Source organism: Temnothorax curvispinosus, unplaced genomic scaffold (genome assembly GCF_003070985.1).
Source record: "Temnothorax curvispinosus isolate PA1 unplaced genomic scaffold, ASM307098v1 QBEX01015766.1, whole genome shotgun sequence".
Classification (NCBI taxonomy): domain Eukaryota; kingdom Metazoa; phylum Arthropoda; class Insecta; order Hymenoptera; family Formicidae; genus Temnothorax; species Temnothorax curvispinosus.
The window spans coordinates 455,456-476,426 of NW_020225546.1; the positions used below are offsets into that span (position 1 = coordinate 455,456).

At 44.7% G+C, this 20,971-nt stretch overlaps 1 protein-coding gene across 4 annotated transcripts in view; it reads right to left on the bottom strand.

The window, feature by feature from the left end:
* Positions 1–3,645: 3,645 nt before the first annotated feature.
* LOC112466007 (AF4/FMR2 family member 4) overlaps positions 3,646–20,971 on the bottom strand; it is a 191,006-nt gene continuing 173,680 nt past the window's right edge. For 3 of the 4 annotated variants that reach the window (XM_025033846.1, XM_025033847.1, XM_025033849.1), the window contains exons 8-18: positions 12,055–12,106; positions 11,598–11,650; positions 10,562–11,156; positions 9,581–10,359; positions 8,296–9,211; positions 7,740–7,879; positions 7,383–7,577; positions 7,213–7,290; positions 7,035–7,131; positions 6,603–6,900; positions 3,646–6,525 (exon numbers count right to left, since the gene is read on the bottom strand). In XM_025033846.1, coding sequence (XP_024889614.1) covers positions 6,416–6,525; positions 6,603–6,900; positions 7,035–7,131; positions 7,213–7,290; positions 7,383–7,577; positions 7,740–7,879; positions 8,296–9,211; positions 9,581–10,359; positions 10,562–11,156; positions 11,598–11,650; positions 12,055–12,106 — 3,313 coding nt within the window. In that variant the 3' untranslated portion in view covers positions 3,646–6,415. The remainder of the gene's footprint in view (positions 6,526–6,602; positions 6,901–7,034; positions 7,132–7,212; positions 7,291–7,382; positions 7,578–7,739; positions 7,880–8,295; positions 9,212–9,580; positions 10,360–10,561; positions 11,157–11,597; positions 11,651–12,054; positions 12,107–20,971) is intronic. The other variant, XM_025033848.1, reaches the window with a different exon arrangement.

A 20,971-nucleotide genomic window follows, 5' to 3' on the forward strand; every position in this document is an offset into this window, starting at 1 on the left:
ATTATTAAAGTTCTGCATTTTTTTTTTATATTGATTACTTGGTGTACAAGGTGAGGCATCTGGAACGTTTTATACGAGATACATTTGTCGAAGGAATATTACAAGTCACTTCGTGCGTCCGCTATGTGTAAATTTTGTACTTCCTTCCCTCCGCTACATGTCGAAAGATGTGTGTACGTGTTTGCGTGCACTAAATAAATAATCCGCAATTAACGAGGAAGTTGCATTTTTACGATGGACAATGCGCACGGCCGAAAAACGTTGATCGTTGACGATATCGCTAAGATAGTTTTTGAGAGATTCGCATAATTAAATGTGATGCATTTTTTTTTATTATTCACATGATTAACGCGATATTATAATGCGATCCAAAAATTGCATAAGTAAAGTTCGCATCGAAATAAATCAAATTCTATTGCGCTTCTCCAAATTTTGACAAGTAAATGACGAGTTTCCGACAATTACGTCAAACACGACTTGTAGAAAAACGTAAATTTCTTCAGTTGCATTACTGTTGCAACTGCATATTAAATTTTAGTATACGTTTTTAGCAATAAATCCTTGTTTCTTACGCATTTTGATAATTTTTCCCGATGCCAATCGATATGTACGTAAAAAAAAAGGTAGAAAGAAAGTAGAAGAGATTCGGTCGGGGATGTTTTACACGCGAATATATCTCTTCAGTCGTTCTTTCTCCGCTCGAGAATAAGCGTCGGAGCTACTCTAGGTGACAACTGAAAGACTTCTCTATCAAGTTTTGCAATCTTCGGATGATCTAAGTGACAATGACTCGACCGGGCACATTTTGTATGTATGTACGTGTATGTGTGTAATTAATTTTCGTGTAATTAACGTGTCTCCCGGAAATTATGCGTATGCGTGTCAGCCTCCGCGCCAATAAATACAATAATTAATTAACGATAAAAATAAATACGAAGCAAATAGGTAATTATATCTCATTAAGCGATATAATTTGGTCTCTCCTTGGTGCGGTTTGCTCATTCACGTGTCCTCCGACTCCACTCCCCTGGTCTCTCTCAATTCTCTAATTAATTCTGCCTACTTCTCGCTTTCTATCTACCCTTCCGGCTATCTGTCTGTCTGCCTGTCACTAAACGATTTGTTAAGTATGTCCAGCGAACGTGTAATTAGTCAATGTGGCGTGTTCGTGTGTGTATATATATATATATATCTATATGTATATATATACATATATATCTCAGCACGTGTACGTCGCATGGTCGTAATGCCAATTAGAGACGGCCGTCTGTCGCGTATATTGCTTGCTCGGCTCGGCGAAACTCCGCGTCGCACGAAGGGAGGGTAGATCGCTCTAAGCGTTTTGTCGCAAATATCGTGACAAAAACAAAAAAGAAAGAGAGAGGTAACCGCGTTAAAAAAATATCCGACTCCCGTATCGTTTCAATAGTCGATCGGGCCGCGTGACGGGCACGCGTTTGGAAGCGCCTGCGGCGAGCTGATAAGTGATAACTCGGTAATGGGGAGATCCCCTTTTTTTTACGTTTTTCTACCCTCGCCGTCGTACGCGGAGTCGCGTCCGTGTGGTATACGTGTCGCGTCGCGTCGTCGTTACGAACGCACATTAGTCGACGCAATTAGTCGGATTACTTGTGCATTGCCTCCGGTACCAACCAACAGCATACGATTGCTTCGCCAACTTCGGAATACGCTCCGCCGTTAAACCACCCTGTCCGCTCGTCCGTCCGCGAAATAGCGTCCGCAACCATCGCCGCGTGTCGTCGTCGGTTCGCTCTATTCGCAGGAGCTCGGTTTCAGACCACGTCCCGGATAAGAGAGAGAGAAAAAGGAAAGGCCCGACGATTTAAAATTTATCGCAACGGAATACAAGAATACAATTTCAGTAATTGCTAACAGAAAACGTAATGTTATATATATAATATAAATAACACGTAATTACAATGTCGTATGACGTAATTAAATATTAATATAATTAAACTTTTAAATAAGCTAAATACAATAAATCCAATGATTTATTAAATTTATTGTATTAGCTTTTGTTACTATATTAATAATTTATTATATTTAATTACATTAATAATTTAATAATTTTATTATAATTAATAAATAATATATTAACATAAAATTATATATGCAATTTCTCGACTATTCTACATTTATGGTTTATCTGACCGTGAAAACCGTTTCCGCAGACAGGGATGTCTCAAACCGAGCTCTTTCACGTAGAATAGCGTCGTGAACAAAAAGGACGATCAAAGGAACTCCACCTATTATTATAGAGAACATTATCGGAGGACTTTGATGAGAGTATGCGAGGAATAATACGGTCAATCTGCGAGGTCTTGCTTTAAAATCAACCGATGTCGTGGCTATCCGAAGATGCGAACTCGCGCCGCGCGCAATATTTCACCCTCTTCTTTTTTTTTGGCACAATCGCGACGGACAGGGAAGTTTCGCAGCGGTAAAACGTCCGTTTGTATTCGGAGAATTAGATAGTACACAATACGTCCCATACGAATATAGGAAAATAATTATCGCGTATAATCATCAATGTAATAATTATCAATAATGTAATAATATATGATATAATCGTAATTAAGATTGCGTATGTGTATACCTCTCGTCTCTTTAATATATATATGTGTATGTATATGTATATACACGCAATGTACTGTGTGTTGTATGTATATATACATATATATGTATAAATATTTTACAAGGAGTGTGGTGTGTGATAGGGGGGAGGGTGTGGGGGGGGGCTAAGAAGACCAAAATCAAACGGCGCTAATTAAGCTCTCTCTATTAAGGTCCTTTACAGATACGAGGGCGATATCTGTCTCTGCGCGACCGTGTCCTGCCCGATCGAAAAACCCCAGCTTAGCTTCGCGATGAAAGTTAGAAATAATGTACATTTCTTCAGTATGTGTGTGTGACGCGCACGTCTCCGCTTTCCACCTCCCACGCATCACTTCATCTCGTCTTTATACGTTCTCTCACTCAAATATCTCGAAAAAAAGGATAACAGCATATTATTCGTAACGTAATAATCATTACGCAGTGAAAAATAGTAACACATCGTTACTGTTACCATTATTAATTCTATGCCTATTATAATTATTATTACGATCATTATTATTATTATTACCGATTGTAACTGTTATCGTCTAGCGCCAATAATATCATCAGTGTTAACAATAACAGTAACGATGATATTGATAATAGCTTAATAGAATAATAGCAAAAACATCGCACGATTCAACCACGTTGATTGATACATAAAATGGAGAGAAGGGAGGCGAAAAAGAAAAAGAAACGTAAGGAAACGTAAAGAACCTACAAAAGAACCAGAAAGTGGCGAATGCTTTCCGATCGAAATTCGCGCTGCGGCGCCCTACGGAGCGACAGCACCCTTTGCTTATCTTTGGAAGTCATACAGGAACATACATCAGCCCGAAATCATCGAAAAGAACGTTATAAAAAGGAAAATCTATCTAAAAACCAATAATTATCTAACATAAACCGACAATCTTTTCCGCACGTCATAAAGACACATTCTTTGCATGTGCTCGTAAATAACAATTCCACCGTTTTTCATTTTCTTGAAAATTATGCCGAACTTCGACTTAGTGTCTCGTCAAATTTGCGTTCTTTCTTTTTTCTTTTTCTTTTTTTTTTTAGAGCGGTCGGCCTGGCGGGAAAATGGGCCTGATATATGTATCTGCTATAAATGTGTCTCGAAAATATTCTTGAAGCTCCTTAATAGACTTCTTTTTCTTTTTTTTTTTTTTACTTTTAACTTTTAGTCTCTTCTCTTTATCCTTTAGCACTCGCGAAATATAAAATTGTATCCCGTGAACCATTGGACCGCGCTTAGTAACTATGGGCCGTCGTGATCCCGCCAATCCGCCTGCGTTTTCTCTTCGTTATCTTTCCTGATGTTGCTAACAGAGCACATCAGCAACGAGACAACAACGCGATTTTGTAAATTAAACGAATGATAATTGGTCCTACGGTTTCGGGGAATATTGCCGGTTATTCTTCGGCTGGGTAACGTTCGTTAATCACTTAAGAGAGAATTAAGTTTAGATTTCGGATATGTATTAAAACTACGCGATCGTGTTTCGATCTTATATTTGATAAAAATCCCTTCGATTCGTGAATTCGGATTTCGCAAGTTTGTTTCGTCAAATTCGGCATTTTATCGAGAAAATGAAACTCGGAACGATTACCGAGTACGTACTTTCCCGCTGCAATCCACTCGTTGTCGATTCGTTAATTGAATGCGGGGGAAGAGATGCGTTTGAGACATGAGGCGAATCAAATCACTGGTAAAACTCGAAATAACGAAGCTACCGTGACGCGTTCAGAATTTTTCTCGGCACGATTCGATGATCGAGAAGCGATCGTAAGAACGGGGACAGATCGAAAAACTCGTCTGAGAGAGTAACGTGAACGCACGAACGGGCCATTCTCAAAGAAAGAAAGCGCGGAGAGCATATTTTTCTTTCGGAACTAAATTCAACGGACATTTCGTTATGTATTGATTCGTTACATATTCTCATATCCCTCTTTTTTCCTATTTGTTAATCTCTTACCCGATTCTGGACAAGATCTGTGGTAGCAAAAATTGGGGCGGGCCGATCTACCGCGAACTCGACAACGGTAGACCGCCCTCAAGACGGCGGCACTCACAAATATCTATTTACAAAAATATACACATGAGCAACTTGCTTATCCGCTTGCGCTTGTTCTTTTTCTCATTGTTTTCCATCGTTAGCATCTCATGCCGTGCGCGCAAGAGGATATTCACCTCTTCGGCATCCGGTAGACGGGCGAAATTCATTCGCGATCAGCAATCTCGAATACTGTATTTGTTACTTATTATTCGCGAATACATTTTGCCCGTCACACCGTTCACCACGCACTTTTAGCATGCGTTTTATTTCGCTTTGTTCTTCCCTCGCTTGCGTTTCATTAAATCATGCTATTGGTATATGCGTGTATGTGGTATGTCATTATTTTTTCCTTCTTTACTTTTCAATCGCACTAGAACCTCTACTTGTTTCTCCCGGTTTTAACTCTAGATAATGTAAATAATATGTATTGGTATAGTCGCATCTGTTTACTGCTTTTCCTGTTTGCATATTAATTACTCTAATCTAAATTACTTCCCCCGTGATCTATCTACAAAAAAGAGTCGTGTGCTTCGCACGCAAACGTTAGACTATAGTTTAACTATAGCACATCGCTTGATCCTGGTTGTTGATCCTGTTGCTCGCGCATCTTTCCACCGAAAAACACTCTAATCCTGTGTCCGCTCTCTTCCTCTTTCTCTTTCTCATTTTATCACGATTTCTTCTCCTATTCGCGAATACAACTGTCGTCTGTTCCCCTATACTGAAACGCGGCGCCGGCGCGCGAGATGCATTATCTCTCTTCGCGTCATTAAATATATTCTTATCTTTATAACTATTTATATATATTTATATAGGTAATAAACTATATATATATTAAATATGTATATATCCCTTATATTCATCGCACTTGAATCGCCGAAACGATACTCATGCTTCAGGTAACGTCGGCTGTGGGCGCACCGTGAAGCGAGAACACACGGGCGCTTTTTACGTGGCACTTACTACCCATTTAGTGGTTTTCACTTTTTTTTCTCATTTTTTCCTTTTTCGGTCATTATCTTTCCCTCACTTATTCCCCTCTTTCCTATTTTCCTCCGATTCTCCCCCCTCCCTCTCGAACTCGCGTCGATATCTATGCGTTAACTTACAAAAGCGGACACTTCGGAAAAATAGACACGAGTTATCACGGCTCGCTAGAAATCTAATGCACTCGCATCGTCGCACGCGAGCGTCTCGATATCATCCCCCCCCCCCCCCCCCGCCGATTCTCCCCTGCGCCTCGAGAGTAAGTAACACGTGCTCTAAACAAAGTGCACGAGGTTCGTTTATGCACCGTGGTAAGATAAAGCGACTCCCCTCCCTCGGTCGGCCGCCTTTTCCCCTCGCCCCCTCAGGCACGCGCTTTGCAATTGACTATAAACTTGCTGCTAAATTTATATCAAGAATGCCTCCACGTCGTCCGACTAAAGGAGACCTGCTCACGAGCTGCTCCCGTTTTTCTCTCCTTTTTCTACATTGCCGTGACCCTCGTTATCGATTCGATCGCACCCCCGAGACCACTTCTCGCAGAGAAAATAGTCCATGATTTCGCTATATCACCGCTATCGCACCTTCCCGTTTCTCACGTCTCCCTGCATCGCTGGGTTGTTGATTGACGTCACAATGATTGACGCAACGACGCTACGCAACTACGTGTACATGGTCGGGTAAGTGACTATGTTTTGAGGAAGAGAAGTAATGTAGTTTGGGGTGGGTGGTCGGGGGCTGTGCCACTGTGGTCAGAGAGCTCGTAACTTCTTTATACCCGCTTGAACGTAACGCACGAGCTCGCGTAGCGAGCTATACGATGTCAGGGGTCCCAATCTTCGATCCAAGTCGATGAAAAAGCCTGAAAGTACGAGAAAAAACAGCCATTACAAAAGCGAAACGAGATTCATTAGATTCAGTCTTTATTTCTCTACGTACTTCTATTCTCCTCCTGTTTCGCCTGCTTTATTGCCTGTTCCCAAAGGTCATGGCCATTCATAAGTAAACCTGAATACTGATTTTGCTTTATCATTGCATTGTAGACGTGCACAGGCACGCTAATGTATTGGCCATTGACCGATGTTGCCGGATGTTGCCCACCGCTGCTGTATCCGGAGGAACTTTGACTACCGACGGAACCTACAGAACCGGCGGGCGACGGTGTAGGCGAAAGAGAAGGCGTACCTTGTCCCTCCCCCTGAGCAGGCGTTGTCTGAGCTGCTGATTGCTGTGATTGCTAAAATGATTTTTTTCAACAATTATAACTCACGCGCAGATTTAAATTGTAATAAAATAAAAATTGTAATATGTTTGAAGTAATTAATGTATTGAATGTGAAATGAGATGATCCAGATAATAAAAAATATTCACCTTTTGATTGAAATCGTTGACGATCTTCTGAACCTCTTTCATCTCTTGTTTGCGCATATTATAAAGTTTGGAGTACAAGCGTGACTGGCACCAAAGGCTATAAAGACAAATCGCAATTTTGAGACGTGTCCGCTTATGCAATGCTGTACGATTCAAAGAGGAAGCCAGGTACACTCACCTCAGGATGGCCAGCTTAGTGTGTATACTGTTCTCGGGTGAGTTGTTGGATTGGCTCTTGAATTTCGACGAGATGTATCTGCGGAACAAAGAGAAAATCGCTTTAATTAGCAAGCTTTCTCCTATTTTTTTTATCATACGCGTACGCGTCTTAATTAGAAATGTACTTACTTGATGAGACTAAGAGTATCTTTGTACATAGTATACGAGGCTTTTTCCGTAACTTGGTCTGATTCCATCGCGTCGCCCGTTAGAAGGAAGTACAGAGCGGCCTCCAGATACATCATGCCCTGTGCCGTAAGATCATTCTCCTCGTCGGCATTGTGCTTTAGTCGCTTAGCTTCGGTCAGGTACTGGTCGTGGTCCCTGAAATATAAATATATGCTGTCATACATAAAAAAAATCAATTAGTTCATGAGGAAAAGCATAAAAATACTATTATATCATGCTAGATCTAATTTGAGCTTAGTTTATATTCAAAATCGATTATGATAAAGCCTGAGCATCGTGCGTAAACAAACAGCTTACCTATCCTGATCTTCTAATATTTCATTCTGAGGATCGAAGTAAGAATAGTAGACGCGCTGAGCTGGAAGAGGTGGTGGTGGTAATAAACTTGTATCTTGTTTCTCGTCCCTCTCGTGATTTGTCGGTTGAATATCACTTTGCTGTGGAATATTAAAAGATAACATGTACAAGTTTTTCCATTATACTGCAATACATAATTAGAAAATAAACAACTTAATTTTATTTTAAATATATTTTTTATAAAAAAAATATATTATCCAGAAAATTAGCATTGTTACATTGGCAGCATGCTTGACACATTAGCATGCTTCCATTAAATTAAGTAATAAAAGTATTACAACTATAAAACATGACAACTACTTTTAGAATTACTTATATAACCGTTTTCTTCTCAATTTCTTCGCTCGTCGATTACAATATCAAGAAGTAAAGCATATTAAGTATAAAATTATATGAATAAAAGTTGAAAGATAATTACATTCAAAACTGCTTAAAGTTAAATACGTAAGTTGTAATACTTTTCAATTGAGTACTTAACTTTGTCCTAGATTTATACCTGACTGGACATTAATCCGTCGTTTGTGACATGCCTCCGTTGTCTTTTGCGGCTCCTGTCCTTATGCTCGGACGAACTCTTCGTTTTCGCGTCCATCGAACACTGAACAGGGCTCAAACTGGACACGGAACTGCAACTCGGATTACGTTTCCTCTTGAGTGCATTACCGATCGCACCGGTACCACTAGCACTTCCAACACCTCCGAGAATAACACCGCCGCTCTTCGAGTCCGACGATATCGGCTGGCCTTTGATCACAGAACGTGAACTCCTACCGTCACCCTCGCCCAACAGTCCATCAGAACGGTGAATCCTCGCGCGATCTGACACGACCTGCTGCTGCGGGGGTGGCGTGTCTATGATCTCACCCTCCTCTGGCGTGGACGGCCTCGGTGGTTGCGAAGTCGCCAAGCTAGAGGACGGTCTCTGCCTCGAAGACGGCCTGGTGTCGGGCAATTCCGTACGCTGTCGTAACTCTTGCCCTCTCGATAGTTGCAGTAATTGCGAGGATATCCTGGCGAGATCGATCTTGCACACGAGACTCGGTACGCCATTCACGTGTGTGAGTGCTAGAGGCGAGCGCAGAAGAATATTGTTTCCACCACTGGACGTCCGCGAGGACGGTCTTTTGTATGGGCTGTCCCCGCCGGTCGGCGTGTGCGTAGCAGAATTACTCGTGTACTCTTCCACGTAGATACCGCATTTACCACCACCTTTTCCACCTTTTCCACCTTTTCCACCACCCTTCCCGCCGCCCTTCGACGTAGAGAAGACGTGGCGCAGCGTGTCGCTTTTCTTCTTGTCCTGTACGTTGCCGGCGTCGTCCTCTTGCAGTTTCGACGCCGGGCTGTTATCGCTATCAGAGTTATCAGGCGAGGTCGTCCTCGTTGGTGGTGCTCGCGGCCTGGGTGGCACTCTGATATTTATAATACTTAGATCAATAATTTAATTTATTAGTCTCGTTGTCGTGCCAAAAAAAAACGCAAGTAGAAAAATAAAAAGGAAAGAAGTTTGAAAATTAATTTAAATCTTAAATATTGATGAACATATCTTAGAACAGAAAGTGTTGCGTTATTATTATTGCAAAAATTATTTATATCTTCGTTGAAACAAAAGCAAGACACGAAAAAATTAAGTGGACATTTGCAAGATTTTCTTTCTAAAAAGGTCGCGCCTCAATGGAAATAAATGTACAATTTATAACACCTTTTTTTTAGAAAGAAAATCTTGCAAATGTTCACAAAAGATCGATAGCTAATGCGTTGGAATTGTGAAGAATATTTACCTAGCGACTTTGATGCGATTAGTTCTTACAGACACCTCCGTTTCGCTGTCGGAGTCCGAACCGCCGACAACGTTGGCCACTCTCGACCTCGGCTGCCTGGGCTTGCCCTTGGCGGAATTTTTCTTCTGGTCTTGCTTCTTCGGCGAGTCCAACAGATTGCTCCGCTTGATGGGGGGAACTCTTGTCCATCGCGCGGCGTCGTCCTCGGAGGCACTGTGATTATTTTTCCTGTTCGGTGGCGAACTCTCATCGTCGCTGGACGACACGCTCAGTCTCGATCTCTTTTCGATTTCTTTTCTCGTCGGTACCACGGCCGACACTTTGGTAGGTCGACGATCGCTGTCGGAATCACTGTGCGATCTCGAGTCGTTGTCGTCGTCGCTCGTGGGCACCATTTCCTTCGATTTCGGTTGCTTCTTCTTGACGAGTGGCGACCGTTTTCTGGAAGTGGCGACTGTTCTCGTCCGGCTGCGCGGTTTGCCGTTCTTCAGACTCTCGTCCGATGTCCGATGACTGCGTTTCGGGCTCTTGATGGATTTCCTGGGTCGCCCGGGTCGTTTTCTAGTATCGGCCACTTTCGGCTTTTCCGTCTGGGCGCGATTATCTTCGACCAGCTTATGAACCTTCTCCTGATCGGAGTGATGATCGCTGTCGCTGAGGGAACTCATGTTGTGAGTCCTCTTCAAGGCCTCGTCGAGCTGCCAATCGCGGGGCTGTTCCCTGTGCGACCTGCTGGTCTCCGTCTTTATCTCGAGCGTATTCTCCCGCCTGGCGTTATCCTGCAAAACAATACAGTTCCTTCTTCAAAGAAAATTCCCTGACATAACTTCTTATAATTATATAATTGAAACGTATCTACTTTTATAAACTATACTAAAAAGCTTTAAAACTTTTTTTCTCAAAACTTCCCGAAAAATTTTCAGATATATTGGTTCTCAAAATACTGCTTCACTTTAATCCGCGCAGATAGTCCAATCTTACCTGAGCCGGCTTCGACTCGGAGTTCTGTTCGCCATGCTGTACCGCCGTCTTGTTGAAGAAAGAACTGAGATCCCAGCGACGTTCCTCCACAGCGGGCGGCGGTTCCTCGACCAAATTCTCCTGCTTCGGCGAGACCGAGGGCGGCGTCGTGGGCCCCTTGGACGGCGGTGGCGCCGACGCCAGGTCGTCCTCGTCCTCGGAGTCGTCGCTGCTGTCCGAGCCGGAATCCGAGCCGGAGTCCGAGCTCGAGCTGGCGCTTCCGGAGCTCTGCGGCGCCTCGGCTGGACTCGACGGCTGGCCGACTACGACCGGATTCGTCGGGGAGCACGCGGATGGCAGGGGATGATTGAGAACAGGTGGAGGAGGAGACAGCTCTCGCTTCGGCGTCACCCGCTTCGGGGGCGGTGACGGGTACCTGGGCGGGCTGATCGGCCGCGGGGGTGACAACGGGCCCACGGGTGACATGACCATGGGCGACATGGGTGTCAGAGGCGGCGGCGCCGACGTCATCAACGGCGTCGATAGACTGTAAGGACGCGAGATCAAACGATGCTCAATATTGGACACCGTGATTTTCGATAAAGATATCGAAACGCTGGAAATCGTAGAAATCTCTCGTTGGCCAATTGCTCTAGCACATTTTTAAATTTTGAGACCGTGAAATTTCGAATGTACTCAAATTGCGTGTATACTCGAAAAAAATTTATGTGCAGGCACTTAAGAAAGGTTTGGAATTTTTCAAAAAAATTATTTTACTATTTTTCACAGCGCTGTTTTCATTTTCAAGCGCGTGAAAAGAAATAAGCACTCAATTATTTAAAATATTATATCTATTTAAATGTTCGTGCCGAAAGCATGATTTTGAAGAAATCATGAGATATAGAAGAAACGTTTTAAGAATTTCAAAACTCCCTTTTTTAAGTCTCTGAATATATAAGAAAAAAAAAACAATTTCGACAATTGAGGATAAGTATTTTTTTATCTTTAATTGCTTATGATCCTAGTTAATTTCTGCAAACAAAAGTCAGATACTTACACAACCGTGAGATCCGGACTCCTGTTTGCTCTCGTCGGCCTCGACAATATTTCCTGGGAATAAAGAAGACCACCATTAGTAATTTCGCCGTGAAATAAAGTGGAACGGAATTTTTCTTCGCTGCGATGAACAACCATTTAGTTCTTCGTCAAACGCGACTCGATCGTATCGGTTTGCGAAAGTGCTCTGCGGTATCGCAAGAAGCCAACGGAAAAAACAAACTCGAAGGCGAAAGTGCAGCTAATCGCGTTCAGCTTCCATAGTTCAAAAATTACGCTTCTGAAGTTAACAGCGCCCATTTTCTCATTACAATATTAAACAATTAATGTTTAATTTAATAACAAATATTAATTCATAATTCACTTAATTTCATAATTAGCATGAAATATCTATAATAAAATTTATTTAATAACACGCACCTAACAAAATATTGAATATCTCTTGAGGTATACGTTACCTTATTCTCTTCATCCTCGCTATCCGACAGACTCAGATCCCGCGCGAGATCCCTGCAACAAAAAGAAAGCACGGTTCAATTTTATTCCGAGGTTGAGAATCGTTGAGTCGTGTGATTCACCGAAGTGCCTTAGCGAAGCGAACGCTAAGAGGGATTTATATCTCGCTGTTTAACGCGATCCCTCTGAAATCGTTCGAGCGAAATCCCACTCGTTAAACAAGGAAACCCGCTCGACGCGATTACGGACGCGAGAGAGATTCTCAACGGCGGAGGCGGAGGCGGCGGCGACGGTGACGGTAGCAGCCGGCAGAAAGCGGAGATAATTTGATATCAAGAGCGAAGTGCATTCTCGATTAGAATCCAAGTCGGAGCGAGAGAAATGCGTGCGAAGAATACACGCGCGACTCTGCAACCTGTGGAGCACCGCGTATTAAGGAACAATCGTTCATTGATCCTCGGAGCGCGCCGTTCTCGCGCGTCCGCGAGTACACTTCGTCTCTCTCCCATCCGTTAGAGTTTCTTTCCATCGTCCTCCATTGAAAAGCTCAAGGCTGGAGTTTCGATTGGACTCGAATTGGAGATTAGAAAAATAGGAAAATCCCCAAATAAAGTTCACTTGACGACCAAAAACAAATCCTCCAAATTAAGACAATAAAAAAAAAACACAAATGTATCCACGTTATTATCTTAGCAAGTGATTTAGGACGCAGAAAAATCGCACCGAATTACCGAAATTTCTCGTTTGAAGTTTGTTCGAAGTGTATTGTGCGCTTTAAAGACAACTAAAGGTTTGAAAAATTAGCGCGATGGTTAAAAAGCGGTGGGATATATAACGCGTGCTACTTCAACGTTGTATTAAATTACACGTGAGATAATTTATTGCTTTTTGAGAGTGCTTAAATGCATTAAAAAGTTGGGATATTAATTCCAAGTCACGTCTTTCATTATCTTCTCTCTGTATCGCTCTCGCTTAATTTAATAAAGTGGATAATAACAGCGTACAGCTCTTGGACAAGGTCGTGCTTATGCAGACGGCAAAAAATGAGATTCCTTTACAATCGATCCAACACATACACACAATTACCTATACGCTTAGGTTCTAATGCCTCTTCAACGTTAAAGACTTTTCGCGCGACAAATAAAGCGCGGGAAGAAAAAAAAAACATTTTCGCGAACGTAACGGTCGAGATTTGAGCCGAGACCCCGTATGAAGAAAAGCAGAATGGCCAAAGTAATTGGCTCCCGAGTAAAGCTCGGGCAACGTCGCGCGATTCCCAGAGATTACCTCGCTCTCGACGAAACGCTTCGGACAAACTGTTATACGGCGATCGCAATTACCTGCTTCTATGTCATTAAGCAAATACCTACGTCGTTTATCAGTCTGCCCTTGGAATTAGCCGCGTTTAATTTAATAAGAAGGATAATCGCGCGTGCCGCCTGGACTTATAAGCGCTCTTCTCTTTTTCTCTCTCTCGTTCCTCTCCCCCCACCCCCCGGCAAGAGTGAAACGCGCGGGGGCTCATTCGTTCTCTCGATCATCGCGAAGAGGCATGCGAGCCTCTAAGGACCGTCCAACAAGTATCCGGCTCGGGGGACAAGGCGGAGGATAGCGGCAGCGGAAAGCCCCTACACGGAGTGTGTAGGGAGAAAGAGCGAAAGAAGGAGATAAGGAGAAAATACGTAGAGCACCGAACATCGACGGCGCACGGAGAAGAGGGCATCGACCCTAAATGCACTGTCCTACGTCCGCGCGCTCTGTGCGAGCGGTGCCTTGTGGTTTTGCCACGCCGACTGCGTGCGCGCGAACGGCGCGGCGCGCCGTCTCTAAGCTCTCTCGCCTCTCTGCCTGGCACCTGACTCGTTGACAACCGATCCGACCGGGAGGAAAACTCACTTAGTCGAAGCACAACAACTTCGAGATCTACAAAAGCTCGCGACACCAAAATCTTCGCGGTTGATAGCAACGTGGGATATTCTATTGTACTTTGAAACCTAATTTACTCTAATTTGATTGCTCGATCCATCTTCAAGGCTCTTTGTTATTCTTTATATTTATAATATTGTAGAAACTCAGGAATAACAGTGATTTATGAAATAAATAATGTATCACAAAAGTATTGCGAAAATTATAAAAAATTATTATTAACTGTATATTTATTGTATATTGTTATTTATTTAAATAAAAATGATTATTACCTATATATTTAACTAATATATATGTATATATATATATATTTTTTTAATATTTTATATATACATATATTAGACATTGTATCCGGATAGCAATAAAGTCTTTAAAAAGCTACATAAATTCTTATACCTGTTCCCCTTTCCCACCTGCTCTTCCTCCGTTAAAAAAAAGATTGTATTGAACGCGTAAAGCATTTCATCAATGCCGTGAGTAACCGTGCAGCCGTATTGTCCCGTGGAGTTAATAATAGCCACGGATTGATTCGAATTACGCGAACGTCTAAGCCTTTGCCGCGACTGCTGACCGGCTCGCCGCGCCGCTGCCAACAAGAAACCTGCTAAATCGCCGCACGAAAGAGTTTAACGATCGCGTCTCGAACGGTACAAATTACTCGGGCTTCGTGGGAACGTTCACAATTTTAGAACGGCGCGGCGCGGCCGCGCGCCGCATTCGACGTTCGCGTATATTGTTTATTAGCGCACGAGCCGCATTTTTCATCGGGACGGGAAACGACGACTAATGGCGAACGCGAGCGATTTATCAAAGCGCACGTTCGTCGGTAACGAGAAGCGTAAATTCGGAAAAATTCTATAAAGTATCGTTCCATCGAGGCAGAATCCTGCAAGCGGAGAAACCCCCTGCTCTCTGTGCCCGGTCTTATCTCCATTTGAACAATTATATTCAGCAATGACAAAAATACGTGCTATTTTATAGGTGAATCGTGAAACTTTTGTACTTTATAGATTTTTCTCTTTCAGTAAAATCGGATAAGCTTAATACATTGCAATTTTTGATATCTCATTGTTAGTTACACCTCTCGCACTGTCACTTTGAAGTAGAGGATTCTAGTACCAAATACCAGCTAGAAAATGTTTAATAATAAATTCCAGAGTAGCTTTCTAGCAGCAACCTCGCATTCTCGTAATTTGAAATCCACTTGTACCGTTCCCCGGGGATCCTTCACGTTTAACGCTCATACGCGCGCGGTGAGAACGCGGTCCATTGTCAGTCTCCGACTGTGTCGTCGTGCTGATGCAACTCGCTACTCCCTTCGGCGGTCGGCGGTCGTGGAAAAGGAAGGGAACCTGTTCGCGCGAGGCGTTCCTTTAACCTCACGTTCCGGCGTGCAACGGAACCGTCGCCGTGTCGTAAGCGCGCTGCACACACGAATGCACTCCCACGCGAGCAGCGTGCGCCTGTACACGCGTGCGTGCGTGCGTGAGTGCGGACGCACGTAACGAGGAAGAACACGCACGCGTCCGGCCGGTCGGCCGCGGTGGAAACAAGTGGAAAACGTTTCCGCGGCGGAAGGAGGGAGGCAAGGAGAAACGGACGGCAAGGGTCCGCCGTCCGTTTCATTAAAGGGAAAGGCGTGAATGAGCGTTCCTCGTTTGATAAGAGCGAATCGACGAGGGGAGAAAGGTCGAGATTGGCACACTGTTACACGATACTCCCGTAGATATGCTGACGAGAGAAAAAAAAAAGTTGCACACGGAGCTCCAATCGCGAAGGAATTTATTCGCGATTCTGCCATTTTAGCGGAAATTTAATTCTTTACCTGCGGCACGTAAAAATTCCGCATTTGTTGGAAATTCCTTTCTCCCTCTTTTTTTCTCTCAAAATCACCGGCAAATAAATTGTACAATGCCAGCGTACCGTCTATATTTGTTATTTCTCTATTACCATTTGTAAAATGATATTATTAATCAATAAAGAGGAGTGTCAACAGATTGTTTAAGTTTTATTACGCTCATTGTGTCTAACATTCTTTGCGCCGCCGCGCGGCCGCAATTAAAGAGTTTTAATTAAAAGATTAATTATATTTTACTTTCTGACGTGTGTACGTGTGTGTGTATATATGTGATGGATGGACTGCGTGCACGGAGTAACAGGACTCTGTTATAGCCACAAGGTAAACGGCGCAATGCGCAAAAAGGATAATAATCTTAATCGAGGGCAAGTTCACAGGAGCCTCGTTTACGAGCTTCTGCCACGCGGCGTCTATTCAAAGCGTTTGCGCGAACAATCGGCCTCTCTCTCTCTCGGTGTGTCTATTATCTATTATCTCATCTCTGCCGCTCGCTATCGTCGTGTTTGTTCGCCATCCGCGGCACGTGCGCTTTTACCGTTCCGTTACAATTGTGACAGCCGACTTCCGAACTGTGATTTTACAGCAGCGGCGGGCGCGACATCGCGATCGCAATCAGATTGAAAGAGAAAAACCAGGCAACAATGCCACGTACAGTAGTGTGAAAAAATAAACATAGTATTACGCGATTAACGCGCGCACATCGAACGCTCGTCTATCTCGCGAAGAAATGTTAATGTCAACGTGAGAGTGCGGTAGGCCGTTCCGAGAACGTAATTTTATGTTCACGGTGGAATCAAGATAAATGTAGATAGAGTAGGAGAGCACAGAGAAGTAGCAGGAAGTTAATGGATTAATCGGCGTAACTAATGCGCAACTCTCTATTTCTGGCGACGTAACGAAAGGCAATATCCGCGTCGGTTAGCTTCGCAACCCTAATCCTCCTCTTCATCGTTCTATACCGAGTGCGACACGTATTATATATGTATGTATATATACAGTACATACACGTACACGTAATACGCCAACGGAGTTGGCGCTAGTAAGTTTCTGCTTGCTATTAAAGAGAGGAACGACGATGAGAAGCGGAGAGGAAATACGGGAGACCGCGGAGCTGGAGGTGGTCTGGGACGGGGGAGGCGCGCGGGAAGTTGGTTCTCGCTGGAACCTCCAGAGGTGCCGACGACATCGGACGACAAGACGGAGGAGGCAACAGCGCGGTAACGCGATAGTGGTGGTGGGTACTGGCGATGGCACTGATAGCGATGTGGTAGTTGTGAGTAGAATTCCACGAGGCAGCTAGCTAGCAAGCCGCTTGTTGCGAATAACTTCCGAAGTTCGCCATGGTATACGGAGCGTTTCAGTGCCGGGATGTGTCTCTCTTTCTCTAGTCGGTGTGCACGCGCGCGTTGCCGAATGGATGTATATGTTATTAATTAATCGGCGAAGCCCGAAGGCGGATCTCGGGCTTCGCCGTTTCGCAAGATCAACATTCGTATGTTATAAAAAAAGAAGGAGTAAGAAGGAATTCCTGATTGAATGCGCAATCTTGCGATGGCCATCTAATTCACTTAATGAAATTAATTTTACATTTAAGAAGTTACATTTAATTACGGTTGCTTTCACACAATTCCTCTATTATTTTCTGTTTCAAAAAAATCAAACAAAAGATTTTAAACAATCCCGATTATTCCAGATTTCCGAATTCGCCACAAGACATTCTCTTCGAGGAAAGAGAGACCAGTTTTATCAAATAATCTACCACTGGAAGGCTATTCGGTAGCGACGGAACAGCCTGTGTGTGTATCACTACTTCCTTCTTTCTCCCTCATTCGCTTTCTCCCTTCCTGACTCTTTCTATCCTTCTCTAACAACGCAGCCCACTTCGTTCGCTAGTTGATCCTCTTTCGAGACTCTCTCCTGTCGCCCTTCCTCTCTCGTGTTCTCCTTCTCTCTCTCTCTATTTTCTTCCTATCCTATCGTTCTATCCCTCTTCCCCCTTGAAAGACGGATTCTGCCTTTGTCTCTATCGCGGATACCTCTTTAACCCACGGTTGCCTCCATCCCGCTTCAACGCGACGCGTTCCGGTCTCCCTCGCCTCGCGCTCTCCTTTTTCAACGAGTCTCGCATTCCCTTCCACCCGCGTGAGGCTCTCTCTTTTAACCCCACCTCGTTCGCTTTACCGCTTCTGGTTACACGCCATCTGCATCCGCGTGCACACCATCGATGCATCTCGCGAGAGAACACGTGCAACGTCTGTGTGCGTGAGCGCGAGTGCACGTGTACGCGCGTACGTCCGCCGCGCAGGGCTGGCTCGATGCGGGGCGCGCAACACCTGTGTCTGACAGAGTGAATTTCCGGCAGATTTGCGGCGCTACGGATACACGTCCGATATGATTACACGTGTGTCATCGCTTTTAATTAGTTCGACGGAATTTCTTCTGGCCGGCAGCACTCCGATGGCACGCGCAGTCTCGAGGAAAAATGTGTTATTCGCAAATTAGAGAGTCGGCATTTCAAATTTATTAAAAAAAAAACACCCATGTCTCTAATATTGATGACAAATACATCATGAAGAAAGAGAAAAATATTGAATCAAGCGTCAATTCGTGACAGACGTTAAGTTAATTAACGCTCCGTTGCTCTCTATTTTCAAAGAAACGAGATTCGGATCGCTTTTTCTTTCGAACCGGCCGCGGCAGAACGAAAGTCAAATAACAGGTAATATGCTCCTGCTAAGTGGTAAAATACTTCTGAAGATTAATAAACGGTAATCCGGCGCGTCGCCGTGTTAATTATCCTCCGAGGAGCGAGAGGAAATCGACTTTCCACTCTATTTGACTTCTACCTCGCGGACGCGTCGAAGCGATCGGAGTGGCAAAGAAGCGGATAATTTTAGCCGGCCACTTGGCGGCTGCGAGACGCGCGTTTCGCAATCTTCGCCAGGTTTCTCACTCGTAAGTTCGCGGAGAATGCCATGCAGGGTGCAACCCTACGGTGAGAGATGCACCCCGGTCTCCTCTCTCTTCCATCCTTAACCCATTTTCAACCTCTAGTTGTTTCCCTCTGGGAAAAGACTCGTGCTATACACCATTCTGTCTCCACTACTGTCTATGTGTGCGTGTACGCCGAAAGTTTGCACGTGCGTCCGTGATTGTGCGGCACGAAACGCGTCTGCACATCGCGGCGCATCGGTGATGAAAGGCACCCGTACGGCCGAGCATCAGCAATAATTTCGCCTCTGCGCGCCGCGGAAAGAGGGAAAGAGAGAAACGGAAAGTGAGAGACAGACAGGGAGGAAGGGCGAAGCGGGGGAGGACGAACAATTTTGCGCCTCCGGCGTGGCGGCGAACGGGAGAGAGCCGGGGATGAGAAATGGGAAGCCTGGGGGGAAAGGGAGAAGAAGAGGAGACGAAATATTGGCACCGCGGTATCCGAGGGAAGATAAACGCGCGGCTCCACGACGAATTTGCGCGACAATAAAGCGATTACTGGCGATTGCCGCGGACGAGATACGCGCGGCGGGTCGCGCGGAGCACACGTGGCGGGTCCGCGACGAACTTTCCCGGCCAGATGATCTCGTTTCCGCTTCGCGACGATGTTAAACTCGCGCGATTTTATCCCCTACCCTAAGGGCAAACGATGTAATTTGAATAGATCTCGGCTCTCCGAATTTTATTAATTGTACCATTCATTTCAAAGAGAAACTTATTCCGAAAATAAAATTTTGCTGTAGACTCTCTTTGAAAGCAGAAAGCTCTATTTTCCAAGCATTAAAAAAACAAAGAAATTAATAATTTGAAATAATCTTCTCTGCAAAATGGGGTTTAAATTCAAATTCAATTATTCCCGACATTATTATTCGACGGTTCTTCGAATAATCGTTTAGAACAATTCGCTATAGTTGAAAAACAATCGAACGGCTCCAAGCATTATTTTTCGCTAACTATGTTTACCGACCAGCGATTCGCTTTGAAGTGAACGGTTTAATTTGGTCCGGCGGCGAGCACCTGGTGTTTCTGTTGGGCTCTCGAAAATAGACACGGACGCCGAATCAAACGGCGACGCCGTTAATCCCGTTCTAGTCGATCGACGACGCGACGTCGCGACGTTAAAAAAGACGTCTCGGAAGAATTCGCAGCGCGAGCCGTCGGCGTCGCTATTCATAGAATACCCATCGCGCGCAGCACGCCGTAACGGATAAACCTCCTTTTAACAAGGATATCGCAAGTGCGGAAAAGCAAGATTTTTAAATATTTGACAGAAACGTGGAAATCACTCTTTAAAGCACGATTATTGCGCGAGATTGATCCCCCCCTCTTCGCGTGTTGCTTTTTCGTTTTCGCGTATCGCGCATTCTCGACGCAAATGAAAAATTCCCGCGAGCACTCCGATAGCGATTTTCTCCCCAAGAGTTCACCGTTAATAGCTCGCGCACGTTCGTTTCAACAAAGCGATTACGGGCAGGAGTCACTCGCGCGGTAACGCGCGCGACAGAACGAACTCCGGGCGGTCCGTCTGCTCGCTCGCATGCACGAGCGTACTGCGGAATATCGTTGCGGCAGGAAAACGGCGAGATGAGTAACAAAGGGTGTGCCCGTAACGAGCTCTCGCGATGTAGGTCGTTCACTTCGCGCGGCGCGAACCGGCGCGTCGCGAAAACCGGAGTCGGAAGCGGACATACGGCGTCTCACGCCCACACGCGTACAGGCGTGTGGATATATATACACACACACATATATACAAAACGAGCTGCTCCGGTTAACGACGTCTCATCCGATTTAATCCCGCGGCTTAGTTAACGCCGGTGGAAACGCCGGAGCACATAACCGGCGCGAGGTGAGCCAGAGAGCCGACGCCGACGGTTCTCCACTTTTACGTTTCCACCACGCCAAGAAATTCCCGACGCGCCGTTTCGCCCATTTCGAGCCGTCACTTTTCGTGGCCGCGGTAATGAGATTGCCCCGGCTTTAGAGTGGGCTCCTTAATCTACAGATGGATCCGCGGAGCAGATTATCGCGTATCGCCGCCGCCAGCGTCGGCGCGCGAGGTGAAAATCTGCGGGACACGAGATACGCCCATCACGGATTCATAAAGTGACGAATTTAGGACGCTCTCCCACGCCCGAAACATTCCC